Source organism: Ceratosolen solmsi, unplaced genomic scaffold (genome assembly GCF_000503995.2).
Source record: "Ceratosolen solmsi marchali unplaced genomic scaffold, CerSol_1.0 scaffold7, whole genome shotgun sequence".
In the NCBI taxonomy this organism is placed as follows: Eukaryota; Metazoa; Arthropoda; class Insecta; order Hymenoptera; family Agaonidae; genus Ceratosolen; species Ceratosolen solmsi.
Genome location: NW_011948413.1, coordinates 6,316,545 through 6,333,013, shown reverse-complemented (window position 1 = coordinate 6,333,013; position 16,469 = coordinate 6,316,545). Strand labels below are relative to the sequence as shown.

The 16,469-nt window shown below is 28.7% G+C and overlaps 2 protein-coding genes across 2 annotated transcripts in view; both read right to left on the bottom strand.

Annotated features, from left to right (window-relative positions):
• MESR6 (misexpression suppressor of ras 6) overlaps window positions 1-9,532 on the bottom strand; it is a 705,795-nt gene extending 696,263 nt beyond the window's left edge. Inside the window, exons 1-3 of the mRNA XM_011506116.1 lie at window positions 9,501-9,532; window positions 3,893-4,038; window positions 3,618-3,767 (exon numbers count right to left, since the gene is read on the bottom strand). Coding sequence (XP_011504418.1) covers window positions 3,618-3,767; window positions 3,893-3,951 — 209 coding nt within the window. The 5' untranslated portion in view covers window positions 3,952-4,038; window positions 9,501-9,532. The remainder of the gene's footprint in view (window positions 1-3,617; window positions 3,768-3,892; window positions 4,039-9,500) is intronic.
• A 1,838-nt stretch (window positions 9,533-11,370) lies between these two features.
• Nhe1 (Na[+]/H[+] hydrogen exchanger 1) lies at window positions 11,371-14,486 on the bottom strand. Its single transcript, XM_011506115.1, has 4 exons — window positions 13,068-14,486; window positions 12,704-12,873; window positions 12,228-12,596; window positions 11,371-11,885 (listed from the first exon to the last, which is right to left on the bottom strand). The coding sequence occupies exons 1-4, from the start codon at window positions 14,350-14,352 to the stop codon at window positions 11,532-11,534; spliced, it is 2,178 nt and encodes a 725-aa protein (XP_011504417.1). The 5' UTR covers window positions 14,353-14,486; the 3' UTR covers window positions 11,371-11,531.
• Between the last annotated feature and the right edge of the window lie 1,983 nt (window positions 14,487-16,469).

Sequence of the window (16,469 nt, the reverse complement as noted above, 5' to 3'; positions counted from 1 at the left end):
ACATCCTTGCAAATTATTTCAACACATACGGTATTACTTAAAGTTAATTAAAATATTATATATATATATATATATATTTAATAAAAGTCTTCATGATATTGATGACTGCGTATGTTTTAAATAATAAAATAAATCTAGGTATTACGACGATGTCAAAGAAAATAATAACACGATTAAAATTCAATGAAATTTTCTATAATAATTCATCCTTTGTAATTTAATTATTACAATGTAGCAAATGATGAATTTTCTTATAAACATAAATTACAAAACATAGCGAAGTAAATTATCTTATGTTATGAAAACTTACCAATCTATAATAGTTGTTATATAAATAATATATAATATGTATAATAATATTATTTTACTTATTATTAAATTGTGAATATTATTGATTGTTATGTAAATAATATATAATATATATAATAATATATAAATAAATAATTGTTAAAAGTTTGAAAAATTAAGTAAAATATGGATGGCAATTTTCTTTTTCAGTTTGTACATCGCAAAGCTGTTATGATAAAAGCGAAATGTTTATCACGTAATCTAGAACAATTAATTGCTATTACAATTATCACAAGATGTTATTTCTCTTTGTAAGATTAAAAACTATTTTTCTTTAATCGTTATGCCCGAAAAGTAAGAAATAAAAAAATAAAAAATATTTAACTATTAAAATAATAAATAAGAAAAGAGGAAAAAATTTAAACCGCTCGAAAAATAAATTTTTAAAATTCATTACATGATACAATATACATTAGCATGAATGATCGAGGTTAATTCAATTGATTATTCAACGTGTTCTAGCACAAAAATACCGCTTTAATATTTAATTACGTTAAACTGAGCGTGGCTTTCATGATGTTTCATATTATAATTATAAAATTATCCTCAATAGGACGATAATTATAGGCGTATTTATTAAAAATTTAAAATTTTCCAATTATCAAAGTATTAATTATAAGATTTAACCCGATAACATTAAAGCACGAGGATCTTTGTATAATACTCGTCTACGACAATGTCTAAGCAACAAATATCGTATGCTTTATGTTTAACCGAGTTTTATGAAAAAATGTTTTACCATAAATCATACGAGCAAATTGCCGGCAAAAAAAAAAAAAAAAAAAAAAAAAAAAAAAAAAAAAAACGCTTGTACAACGAATTGTATCGCTGGTTAGTTTCACTATAATATAATAGCGAAGAATAGAAGAAGAAAAAAACGTGTGTGCACAAATGTATATAGACATATAGAACTAGAAAACCTTTGAAACGACAAGACGACCCATAAAAAATGTCGCGGTGAAACATTCAAACATTCTCGGACAGGAAAGTCTTGCTAGAGAGAGAAGCCAGCATTTCAACGGCTTAAGATCCGCGAAAGTACGAAGCGACAGTAGGAATCCAAAAGCGGACACTTTGGCGGCAATGGTAACAACGGTGCGCAGCTACGTACGTGCACCTAGAGGGGAAAAAAGGCTCTGTGTAACTTTGGCTAGAGCAGAGCTACGTGGAGGCAAAGTGCTCTCTCTCTCTCTCTCTCTCTCTCTCTCTCTCTCTGTACGACACGATTGCCATACATGAGCCGCTGCACGACACACTGTATGCAAAAAAGGCACGTACGCGGTGACACGATGCCGGATAAACTTTGCGAACAAATTAACCGGTATTCCAATTCCCCCCCCCCCCATCCACGCCACTCGCCCCTACCCAAGTCCACCAGCGGCCGTTCCTTTTTCAAAACATCTTTAGCGCCGAGAGTGGTTTCCTAACTACTTTACCTTTCTCCTCATCAATCTCGGCCGCGCTCTATCGATCTCCCGCCACCGTTTCCCCAGCCTCATTCGGTATCCGCTACCTCGTAAGCGCGTATGCATGCCTGCATGTAGATCTCCAATAAACTCGTCGAGAGCACGGTCGTTTGGAAAAAATTGATCGCTCACCGGGGGGAGCAATCGTCGAGCTCGGGGAATACATGCCGTAGCTATGCGATGCCAATTGTCCTGATCGACGAGAAGGAGAACGAGAGATAGATATAAGGAGCTGGCCGGGTATGCTATTACAGCAGCTATCCTTTCTTAGATCCACGAGGCCATTTTGCGCGATAAAACGAGCTAGTTGCGAGCGCTACATGGTGGATCAATTGTAACGCGCCAATTGAATCGAGTCGGCAAGGCTCAGGCTGTTACGCATACATCTGTTACTACTCATAACAATATGATTTTTTCATATTATTATTTCGTTTCATAACGATATTCATCGATATCACAATCACGGCAATTCTGTATTTATGAATTTTTTCTGCCACTTCTTCGCTTAATTAAATCATATTATTTTTACGCTGACGTTTTTTTTTTTTTTTTTTTAAAAGACAATAGGAAATATTAAAGGTGGTAAAAGTGAGGAACTTTTATAATATCTTATCGATATATCATCGTAATTTTTACCTTAACCAGTGAAACATAGCGTTGCTTTAACAATGAATAGCGCGATATCAAATATTATAATGCATAATTCGACAAGCTATACGGATTAACAAAAATTGAAAAATCACAACAAAAAAATAACGCTACAAAAAATTAGGTAAATAGACTGGAAGACGGAGAGAGAGAGAGAGAGAGAGAGAGAGAGAGAGATGTTTATGTACATAAAAATTATGTTGAATTATATTTGTATATATTAGCTGCTGTACATTACCATACCCTTAATAATATAATGAATACATACGAAACTTAATCAATATGATAAATATAGTTTCGCATGACTTGGTACAAGTCATAATCAACTTAGTTAAATGACAATCTTAAAAATATTTATAATACCGATTTACAACAGCATTAAAAAAATCTTTATAGCAATATTTAATATACTTTAATTATAAATAAAATAGATTGGGCTTTCTTCCGAGTCACTTTTTTAAGTGCTAATATTTTTTGAGTTGTATGACATTTTGGTTTTACAATTTATAAATTAAGTATAGGACATTTTTACATAATTTATACACACGTGCAAATATGAACATGTATTTATAATAGATATATGTATTAAAAACTTTAGTTAAATGATTTTATATTCTTGTGTGCAAAATGGGACGCAGACAAATTTTTCTTACGTTACATTTACACGTATTCACACTTATCTATTTCATCTATACATTATAAACAATGCCTTAGGCTGTATGTAATATTAATCTAATTCTGATAATCGTAATTTATGTATCAACAAGCAACCCGACCTATAGTTACGAGTATTGGAGATTCTTTTACGATAACCTTCATTACCTATTTATCTCATTATCAATTCCCATACTGATACATACATTTTGATGCTATTAAACGAAACCTGACTATTATTTCGGTATATTATTAAAAGATTTGAATAAAAAAAAAAAAAATTGATGTTTCCATTACTTTTTGCTTTATCTAATACGATGTTTTGTAGGTAGCAAAGCTGAAAAATAATTCTGCCGATCATATCTTTATCTAATATATAGAATAAAAAAATAAGTAAGATATAATATTATAATCTGCACCCAACGGATATATTTACAATTATCATCAAGACACTCAACTGTTTTTTAAAAAAGTTGAAAATATTTTTACGAATAAGCCTACCTTATTTTTTGAGTTTCCTTGTGTTTACCAATTAGAAAATGTTGAATTCCATCAGTCATTTGATTCGCCCATGGAGGTTTCACCCAAATCAGAGTACTAAAATGACCAGCATATACAGCTGGTAACATCCAATTTTCAATGCTGATATTTCTACAGATTAAAACAATGACATTTGCATTTGTAATTCAGAAAGCTATCGTAAATTATGCATGTATGTATATAAATTAAACCAATAATTTAATTTGTGAAAAGGAAGAAATAAACTAAAAACTTACTCAAACAATTCCTCCTTGTTCCAAACTAAATCTGCATCCATATCCTTAGGTACCAACATGTCTGGATGTGAATCCAAATGAATAAAAACATTCCCTTCAAATGGCAGATGTTTCGATCCAATACATCGATAGATAAAAGGTAAAATCTTAAAAAAAAAAAAAAAAAAAAAAAAAAAAATATATATATATATCGTAATTGAAATGCTTATATATGTATATGTTTAATTAAAATATTTTTATTTGAAAAATCTATATTTTCTAATGTAAGTCGTATCCTTAAATGCTCAATCAAGAGTATTACTTTGTTTTTCTCAAATTTATTTTTACGATAAACTTTATACTTCAAATGTATAACATAAATACAATTGTTTTTAATGATTTTACTTACTATTACAGTGTTGCATATGATTTTCATTAGCTCACATTTAATTTTTAGTAATTCTCTTCTGTTATGCAGACACGTAGTAATTATAAATCCTAAACCAATATCTATTAATTACTACGGCTTTAATGTCCTTGCAATAAAATATATAAAATGTTTTTATTAATTGACATAACAAAATATTCTAGCAGACGATAAAAATATTTTTAATACTTTTTTAATTAATTTTGTTATTTTTTGTACATCTTGCTGAAATGGTTTTTTTTTTATTTTTGGTGGTCCAAAGATGAATTGTCATTGTAATATAAATTTCAAGATATTTCTAATTTCTAATATTGGTTTCAAGAATTAACGCGTCATTTTCATTCGTCATTTTTTGTTTATCTATTATATATTACCATTTTTTCTTACTTTTTTTTTCTTCTTCATTATATGAAATATAAATTTTTTGATTATGTAAAATTTTTCATATTCAAATTTTTGAAATAATTTTTTTTCTTACTTACGAATTTTAACCTCGGTATCAACTATTTAAAATTATTTTAAAATATCCATAAATTTAATTACAATTTACTTAAACTGCATGAATGGCTACTACTTATTCCAATATTTATAACTTTACGCCATCATATTTATTCCAAAAAGATAATAGAATATTTTTTTAATATCGAAATTTGAAATTCTAAGATGAAAATTATTGCACCAAGTATTGCTCAAGTTGTAAGATATTGTAAAAGTTTAACGATTTATAATAATTAGAAACTACAAAATCCAAGCCTATGTCAAAAATACTTTACAACTTTGCAACACAAGTACCATTACTTTACCTCTGTTAAATATGCTGTACTTTTGTATTGTAATAGAAAGTGCCTTCGTTAAAAAAAAAAAAAAAAAAGAAGCAAGAACTGCCGTATATTATACTCTTACTATTGTAAGGATTTTAACTATTGCAATAAAGCATTGTCTATAATGCAAATTTATACGCCAGGAAAGAAATACACTAACATTGTCACATTCGTAAGAATATAATTTCATCAAAGAGTTTTTTTTTTTTTTTTTTTTTTTTTTTTTTTTCATATATATTTTGTTTATTCGACCAAGAAACCGCTTATTTAGAAACTTCTTAATGATAGATTTAGAAGCATCTAAAGAAGTAAAATAAAAACGTAGAGAGAAATCACTGTGCTTACCGCGCTATAAAATTTATTATTTATTTATTTACTTATATATTACTTATTTTATGTTTATTTTTATAAAATCAGAATATTATTGGCATTATAATAATGCAAAAATTATTGAAAATAGAATGTAATATTATTGATATATATAGTAATAAAAAGCTCGTGAAATGTTTATATAATGAGAGAGAACTACTGGATTGATATCAAAATAAAAAATTTATTAATTATGCTAAAGGAACGATATTGTTTTATAAATATTTCAAATGAATATCATAAAAATAATTAAATAATTTTAAGGGAAATTAAATAAAGATTAAAGATTAAAATTATGATTAAAGTATACGATTTTATAAATAATTTTTCATCCTAAAATTAGCTTATCGCGTAATATCAATAAAACAATTTTTTGATTTTAAAAAATATAAAATACAAATTTATGCCGAAAATACATACCGTTTTAGTGCTTCGGCAAATGTGTGTTGAAAATTTGCTAAATACGCAACAACAACAAACATCAAAATTAGCAAAATTTCTTTTCCTTCTTCCACAATTTACAGGTTTCACCAGTTCTTACAAGTAATGAAAGATGGTAACGAATTGCATAGTACGTTGCAAAACACACAATCATCAGCCTTATTTCGATCTACTTATAGCAACGATTTCTCTCATTTAATTAATGAGCACAAAAACTTCTCTCTGAATCTTAAGCTTTTTAATATGAGTAACACCTATTCACTTTTTTTTCACTACTTTTTTCTCTTTTAAGTAATTAACAGAAAGCTTTTTATCATCCATAAACTTTATAATATTGTAGTAATTAGTGTAGACAGTAAAATTTCATTGCAATCGTGAAATCGAGACGTTATGGTAAATTAGTGTGATGCATTCTTTATTAATTATTATTTATGGTTACATATAAACGTTAAAAAAAAGAAATTGTTACTTCAAAATATAAAATTTTCAATAATCAAGTGACTTCATTCAATGATAATTACTTATAATAAATTTACAAAACTATGACAATGAGCTTTTGTTTTATAACAATTATCTATGGGAAATATTTAAACATGCAAGATGTTTATTTTCCTTTCTTAATATATTTATGTACATTATAGGGTATTACAAAAATTATACAATCTAATAAAATATAAATAAAAAGAAAAAAAAACGTAGAGAAACTTTTATAAGTTATGTTAACATTTATTTATATACAAAATTAAACAAAAAAAATTATTTTGAAAATTACGATTTTACATTTTGTAAAATCCATTATATTTTTGGGATTTTATTAAAAAAAATTATTATTATTTTTTATTGGGTATCATAAAAATCTATATATATGTAAATTGCAATTAATTTGAAAGAAAATTATGATTTTTTAATTAAAATTGTAGCAAAATTGTAACATCCGATTATCGCTAAAATAAATAAATGAAAAACTTCAATGTATGAGGTATATTCGTTTACATTTTAATTTGTGTTAATTGTCTATTACATTATACATTAAATTATTTGCAGTATCGATTTCAAGATTAAATCGTTGGCATATTTATCGATACCTTTGAGAATTTCTGTTTCTATTTATCTAATGCACAATATATAAAACAAATAAACGCAAACAAAATTAATAAGCGGCATTTTATTAATTTGCCAAATACCAAGAGAATTTAGTCAGCCACTTTAAGACAATAATTGAAAACAGAAATTTTATTATAAAATAAGAATTCGATCAAATATAAATTAAGAATTTAAGGCTAATGAGTATGAGATTAAACCTAAATGTACAATATATTTATTATTTTTCAATTAAATATCCTTGTTATAAATTGACAAATTTAAGATTTTTGCAACCATTGTATTTCAAATGTTTGCATCGAATATTTATAAAATATGTTTTATACGAATCGATAATCGATAAGCAACGTGTATTTTCATGTCTCGATATAATAAAAATTTTCGGCAAATTTTGTTCAAAAACAATCATGTAGACATGTAGAAATAATGAAAATAAGATTATGAAAATAATTTCTCTTTGTTATAAATATTTATTTAAAAATTAATATTTATATTTGATACATTTGATAAATAATTAAATCTAAGTGTAAAAAAAAATATTGGGGTATAAGTGATAAAATTAAACGATTTGGTTTATGTTGCCGCAGTTGGTAACATCAGCTAGTAAATGTAAATAAATGTTTATTAATTTTCTTGTTTAACATTTGAATTTTTAACAACCATTGATAGAGAAACCTTCTGTTTTTAATCTAAAGGCATTTGAAAATATGTTGTGTAGCCAATGTTAAACATGCAGCTTTGTATGTGTTCCTCGTATATTTCCTATAAATACGATATCCTGTGTATGGGAATGCGTAAAGATACAATCGTAACGGAGTATGCAGATGATATCACCGCTATAGTACAAAGGATAGAGAGACTGCCTCAACGTTTCTTAATCGTCTGATGTTTGGCAGGATGCCCTGAATGAGAAAATAAAATTACCACTAAAGAAAATTGAAATCAAGAGGCACATTCCTCTTTCGAACGGTATTCGAGTGATAAATACAGTAGTTTAAGCCATAATAAAGTATACTTTTAAATAAGTACGAAAGCAAATACGGAAATTTAAAGCTTACCAACTGAGGCCAATTAAGAAAGCAGCACAGAAAAGAATATAGAGTACTTTATTTAGATAATAATCCACTATTCTTACGCTCCTCCGAGCAAAAGAAAAAATAAATAAATAAATCAAACAATAATAATAATAAATAAATAAATAAAATAAAAGTAATGTTTACCGCGAAATCTATTGTACGAAACATACAAAATAAGATCTGATAATTATTTATATGATATTTCTTTTATGAAAAAATAAATGCTATTTGTACACATCTCTACAAGAAATCTTAGATCCAGTGTATAAGGAAAAACATAATTGACCGAAACGAGCGTAACAAAAGGTAATTTATTTTTTCAATAAACACAAAGTGCTTCAACATTTTCCTCGCTTCTGGAAGATATAGTGTTCAATGCACAATACCAATCGTGCACATGTATATACGTTTTTTTTTTCTTAATAAATTCTAAATAATAAACGCTCGTGTGTACGAGTATTTCACGTAAAAATTTAATTTTTAAAATTTTATCAAATAATATAACTTTGGATTAAATTAAATATACAATATTCCATATATGTATTGAATATTATAATAAACAATAAGCAATCTACTTTAATTTATAGTTAAAAAATATTGACATTTTTTTTTCCGAAAACTTATTTACGAAATCATTCGTAATAAAAATAAATAAATAAATAAATAAATAAATAAATAAATAATAATAATAATAATGTAGCACTTATTTCGCAAGCCTGAAAATTTTGTTATAATGAGTTAAAAAATAAGAAAATATTTGACTGGTCGTTAAAAAAACTTTGAATACTACATTCGCATAAATAAATGAATTATTAGATATTTTAATTCATGTAACAAACTTTAAAAATAAAATCTACATGGGCCTAATAAATGAATAAATTCTGCACAATGATGTCTGGTTGCGTGTAAAAATTATTTGCTCTAGTGTACTTAAATCTATGATATAATAATAATTATTATTATAATACGTATAACAAAAAAAAAAAAAAAAAAAAAAAAAAAAAAAAAAATCAATGTACATTACATTATTTCAATAATATTTCTACAATTGTTATTTTCCATTGTATTAAAAAAAAAAAAAAAAAAAAAAAAAAAAAAAAAAAAAAAAACAATTGGAAAATTAAAAAAAATGCCAATTTAATTCAACGTTACGGACGATTGAAAAATAAACAAAATACAAACAATGTTTTTGTTTTATTTGCACGGCTTCGAAGCTTTTACGCAAATGTTATTGTAGAATTTTGAGGTTAGGTTTTATAATGTTGCCGGTGCCCTCATTTACACTAAGTAAAATGCAGGAAAAGCAGCAATGATAAGTAATTGAATACTCTGGAGTAGTCGATTGAAAAGTATTAAGAAATGATGAAAGATCGGCTGAAAATCAAATAACTTACCTGATTATGGGGCTCAACAACAAAAATTGGTGTTTTTTTAAATGACTTTATAATCACCGACATGTTGCTAAATTTTAAATAACGTTTAACGGTTTATAAAAATTCTGCGAAACTGTTCACATGCCACTCACGCGTTGAAGCGAAGTATATACATGCACAACACAACGTTAGAGTTAACCAATAGTCAGGTGACGCGACACGTTTTTACCGAAATTTATAGATATTTCTATAGCACAACTATGAAAATGCTGTACAAGAAGCGGGAGACTTCGAACTTTACGCACATTATTTAGCTCTTCAGTCGCTACATCGCTCGTTAATTACACATACAGACACGCACACATACAATGGTGCAAACCTCGAATTCTCACAGAACGGGTTTTCTTCTCCTTAGAATTTTTTTTATACCCTTTTATCCTAACGAGCCCAAACGTTTCTGAATAATAATGACCTCCAAGTTCTTATTGCTTAACATAAAAATAAAAAAAAAACAAAAACAAAAAACAAAAAACAAAAAATACAATAGCAGTAGTCGTATTAATTTAAAAGCATATTTATTGTACAAATACAATGAATGAAGCGTATTTCATATCGATCCAAACAAAATTATAATTAAAAAAATTTAAATAATAATAAATTTTAAGCAAAATTTTAATCTAGTTATTTTCTAACATAATTCCATATATATATATATATATATATATAGATATATACATATATAGATATGTATATGTATATGTATTTTTTTTTTGCGTAAGAGATGGAGTGGGGGAGGGGAGTGGGGGGGGGGGTGGGGGGGGGCGTACGATGAACATTGTACATACAAATTTGCATGTTTTTCATGGCTCGGAAAAACATGCAACAGTAAAATCGCTTTCCGAGAATAAATATATTATATTTAGATTTTATCACAATCTCAACATTTCTATACAACAAAGCAACATTATCGATTTAATCAATGAAAAATTTACATTTTTTTCAAACTTATAAATAATAATAATCATAACGAATTTTAATAAAATATTTCAACAAAATACTAAGTATACTGAATGTTAAGCGCAAAGTCATCAAAATTTATCAGAACGGACAGTAAGAAGTAATATAATTATACAAAATTAGGCACATTTTTGTTTAAAAATTTTTCTACGCAATAGTATGTGCGTAATTTTCTTTTACTTTTTATCATAAAGCTGTATTATATATACAATACATTTCATTTGGCACTCCTATAAATAGTTGCTATTATTATTAGTCACGAGGCTTTGCTGCCATTCTGCTAATCGTTAATATTGGACATTAATTAGCATTGATACATATCAACTCCAAATATATGCGCAACATGAACGCCAATAATCTATTCCATTAAAATCATCCATCAGCGGTATTGATTTGATTATTTCTACAATTATTTCTACCACCTGTGCGTGCGTGCGTGCGTGTGTGTGTGTGTTGGAAAGTGGCGATATTCCTTAACACGCCTTACCATCGTCATCATCATCTCGTGCCATGTTTCGCATCTTTCTTGCAACAGTCGAAGAGACCTTCTCCCCGATATATATATTCATTCGGATTCTGCCTCTTTTCTAAGAAATACTATTGGGCCTCGGACACGTTATTCTGTCGAAAGTGCCATCCATGCATTTGCATGCTATATGGAAAAGCTCGGTAGATTTACGCACGTGGAAAACCCCTAATATCTTCATCTTCATCCCCCTTCATAACCGGACTCTTGACATCGTGATGCAATCGTGTCCAAGGCCGGCAAACTTCTTCCATCTTCGAATCTTCGACGATGCATTATGTTTCCCGATGACTCGGCCGTGTCATTCGCACCGTGTGCGCGATTTTCTGACGAGTCCGCCCATTCCGGGAGGCATGCTCTTCAGAATCCGGATAATATCATCGCCAAGAACCACGGACCTATCCAACTCCTAAAAGTTACAACAGCAGAGAGTCCTTACGACTAATGGACGGGCACCTAATAACCCATGTCAAATTCTTCTCACACGTAGAAAAGAATGTGATCGAGTATTAGATACTTAATATAGAACCATGACTAGTACGTTCTTTAGATTTTTTATCACGAGTCTCCATTATATTATCGGAGAATGGATTATCATTGTTTTGAATTTGCGAAGATACAGTTGCAGCATCGTCATCCGATTCTAATGGACTGATACGGACAGCCTGATACCATTGATTTGTCAAATCTGTCATTTGAGATTTGCAATCTTTCAGTTCCTGTTGCGTAAAGCGACGTGTAAAAAAAGGAATGAAAAATTTCAGATCCCAACGAGCAAAACCACGAATACGCGATTGAAAAAACGAAACTTCCATTTCCTCCTCCGTTAATTCAGATAGATGTTCCGAATCGATTGCCTGACCCTGAAAATAAATAAATATATTATTTTATTGTAAATGTGAATTGACAAATGAATTTTAAACTCATTTTTAAAAAGATTCTTAAATTGAGAATTAGAATTATTCGTTACTTTAGGCATTGAAAACAATAATTTTCAATACAAATAACAATTTACAAAGAAATTTAATCATTATTCCTTAGGCAAATTATTATTCGACATTTTTTCATACTATTGACATTAATATAATACATTATTTTATAAGATAAAATAATTTTGAATGGATAAATCTAGCTCAAGCGTACTAAGGGCTTGAAGTTTTACAACTGTTAGAATGAATAAAATAATATTTATTTAATACGCTAACCCATTCTCTCGTTTTGCTAAGTGAAATTTCTTTCTCTCGTCTTTTATGTCTACTGCTTCTTGGCTTTTTTTCAGCTCGCATAAACTTTAATAATGGCATAGTCGATCCTCCAAAAACCAATGTCGTGAAGAGAACTATAATCAAGGTTGTCGTAATAATCACATGACGCGTTTCATCGCTAAAATCCAAATGCAGTGATAAGGCATAAGAAATAGCGCCACGTAATCCACTAAACCACATTATGAACATCATTTTTTTAGTAATTTGATGTTCACGAAATCGATTGACGAGTAACGCAAGAGGAAATATATTTGCTGCTCTTCCCACAAGGCACAATATTATGGACCAAATGATTAATGCTGGTTCAACCTGGAATGTTCATTTATAATCGACTGGGTTAATATTTGTGAATAGCATTGTGAATATGTAATCAATACTATAATAACGATTAATAAATAAGACATATGTAATCATACTCTGTGTCGAAAACTGAATAATGCTAATCCCAGATAGGCAAAGACACATGTTTCAGCGATAAAAGCCAGAGTTCTCATTGTCTGCTGCATTGTTATTTGTGTGACGGTCGAAAGGTTAAAATGCGTATAATGAGACATAACAATTCCGTTGAAAAGAATCGCCATAATTCCTGAAAACATATTTCAATTCATAAATAAATTTACAATTAAATAACAAAAATATTATTTACCCATTACCCATGACATTTATTTATAATAATATTTACTGTAATATTTATACAATGCTTTTTATTTCAAATAAAAATAATAATAATAAATAACGATCGTTACGTATATATATATATATATATATATTATTGCTCACCCGATAATTGTATTCCTTCGGCTAAAACGTAGGGTGCATAAGTGAAAACCAGCATAAGAGCAAATTCTAAAGATGGATTTTTACGAAGATCGAAGTGCTTCAAAAGTAAGGCGCTAATTATTGCAAAAACAACTCCAATTCCAGCTGAGGCAAAGAACATTAAACAAAATTTATTTATACACAAGATAATAGCTTCGCTCGCTGTTCCAGCATTGTTCGATTGTAATACAGAATTGGTTAGGACTATAGATATGGCATCGTTCAATATTGATTCTCCAAACACTAACATATTCAAAACTGGATCAACATCGAGTGCGTGAAAAATAGCCACGGTAGCTACAGGATCTACGGCCGATATTAAAGAACCAAAGGCAAAACTTTCAACAAAACTTAATTTGTAAGCTACTTGCGCTAATCCTAAAAGATAAATACCCGCCCCAATAACAAAGGCAGAGATAGCTGTACCGAATATGGCAAATACCATTATGCTTCCGATATTTTGAAAAAAATTGCCCTTATGCAAATTGTATCCAGACTCAAAGATTATCGGTGGTAATAGAACTAAGAAAAAGGCTGTCGGTGAAAAAGTTTCCTCCTTCTTCCAATTAGCAATATTTTGATGGGACATTAGATTAATAAACATTCCTATAGCCCCACCTAGGAAAACTATAACTACCGATTCGGGCAAATACTGAAAATTAGTTTGTAACATTAAATGTATCAGTAGAATTCCCAACGCTAATACACAGAGGACAAAGAATATCGACATCGAACTATTGTGCTCATCTTCTGCAGAGCCCTTGTCGGGTAATACAGGCTCGGCGGCAAGAGCTGGTGCTACAGACGTTGTGCTACTATTTGTTACATTTATTATATCGCTGCTCTGTATAATTACAGGCAAATTGGATGAGTTGCCGTCTTTAATAAAAATTTGCGTCGATGTACCGAATGGTCTAGTAGTAGAATATGTATTTCCAGACCCTTTGGACATTTTATCGACGAGAGAACGCCCTCCAGCTGAATCCATGATTTTCGATAAATTTGACGATTGTCTAGCCTCCTCCCCACCAAATTCATTACGAAAATTTATCGTATTAGAATCTTTTCCTTTATCTTTACTTTCATTCTTAATTTCACTGTGAAAATTGTTGGTTGCCTCGTCGAGGTTAGTTTCTCCATTGCTTGCGACGAAAACAATAGCTTGCACAATCAAGCATAAATGGAAATATTTCGATGTCGTTGAGTTAATTCTGCGATAAGTACTTGTTAAATAGAATAAAATCATGATTAAGCTTTACATATTTCTTACACATTAAAATAATTAAAACTGCGCAGCATTTCGTACGCTCGCTATCATACCTCATGCGCCTTCGTAATCAATTATCAAACTACTGACGTAACCTTAACGCTCGCGACTCAATCCGTATACGCATTACCAATACGTACACACACCGACAATAACCGACGGCACAACCGCAAACGCGCGATTACCGAAGCATAAGCATAAGGCACTAGAAGAATGATAAAAGCACGTGACCAAGTGGAGCTGCCGTGCATTGTGACGTGCCGGCGAAAATTTAAGAACTCTGATATTATCGATATTATTTTCTAACGTAATGCAATAGGAATTGAAAACTGGTATCCGATATTCATAGACTGCTTTTATAGAAGAATTTTCAAGCTATATTAAATATTATAAAATATTAATATATAATATTAATATTTTATAATATTAAATGGATCATTAAATTAGATTGGATAATTTAGCTTTTTTAATTACAAATTTAGATGCACGTCTTTTACTTATCTTTTGGCATTGTAGGTAACGATTTCATAGGATATAAAAAGAACACGCGGTAAATATTTTCTTTTCACCAATAACACATTCACATCAGATTAGATTAGAACTAATTTGAAGGGCTTCGTGAAACCCCTAAAATCGGGAGAAATAAATTGGCGAGCAAAGTATAGCCTCCACGGCTATACTATAAGCTTTTTACTGTACTATACAATAAGCTTTTTCCACAAAAGCTTCTAACAAAATTAACTGTAATCTCTAATGTCAAAGTGATGGGGGAAAAAAAAAAAAAAACGTATTTTCTTCATTCTTTCATTTTTTCATTGTTGAATTGAGTTGAATTGAGAAATACAAAATTTTCATATGCATTGAATGTGACTTAAATGTTTTCTAATGAAGGATTAGAGGAAAACTTGGTTGAAACGATGATATTTATATATGTTTGACTACATCATCGGAGATCATTGAAATTGTAAGAATTCTATTTGCCCTGAATATATACACTGAATTTCATATAAAAATAATTTAAATATTTTTTAGTAGCATTTAAAAATTATCTAAATAGTAGTTTTTATTTATTAATTTAATTTTTATTTTCATTTCTTACAACATGTATTTTAATTATTTTTAATGTAAAAGTTATTTGTTTAAATTTTTCTCTCTTTCTTTCTTTTTTTTTTTTTTTATCTTTACATCATGAAGCTACTAATTTCAACGAATTATAACGAAGATCAGCACGTAATTCATTTAATATTGAATTTATAGTTGAACATTTGTATAAATCGTCCTAGCATATATTAATAATGGTAAAACAAAAGTTATATTGGAATAGTCAAAATTAAAGTAGATTTACATTTCAACGATATTATTATTATTATTATATCAACTAATGCGAATATTATCATATTATCTGTCAAAAGTAGCTTCCATAACTCTTCTTTCAAGACTATGGATTAGGAAGTGACTACTGCAGTTGCAGTAAATAATCTTAAATTTTGGAAAATGTTAGAATAGAAAATGATAGAATTATGAAAAAAAAAAAAAAAAAAAAAAAAAAGTGATGCAAGAAATTGAAAATTAGAATTACATTAATAAGACTTATATAAAAATCACAGCCATAGCAATAGTTAAGTAATAAATAAATTACATGAAATTAGTCCATTTGAAAAGAAAAAAGCACGCATTAACAAGAATTATGATAGTACAGAAAATTCATTGAACTATTTCACGTCGAAGAAAAAATTATGTTAATTAAACAAATATACTAATAATAATAATAATAATAATAATAATAATAATAATAATAATAATAATAATAATAAGACACGTAGAAAATTCACAATCGGAGTACAATACAATAATGACAGCTGATCAAATAATAAATGAATTGGAGAGTATGTTTGCACGTCGATTTTGGCAATGTCATAAAGGTGTGAATTTGATATTAGAGAATAAATTATTATTAAATTACTTAGTAATCATTTTTACAATAAAATGACGCCATAGCTAGATAAACAGAAGTTATGTTCTTCAAGGATATTGATCGTTTCGAAGTTCATAGGGGGGGGGGGGGGGGGGTTTTTTCTTTTGTTTTTTAAATTTTT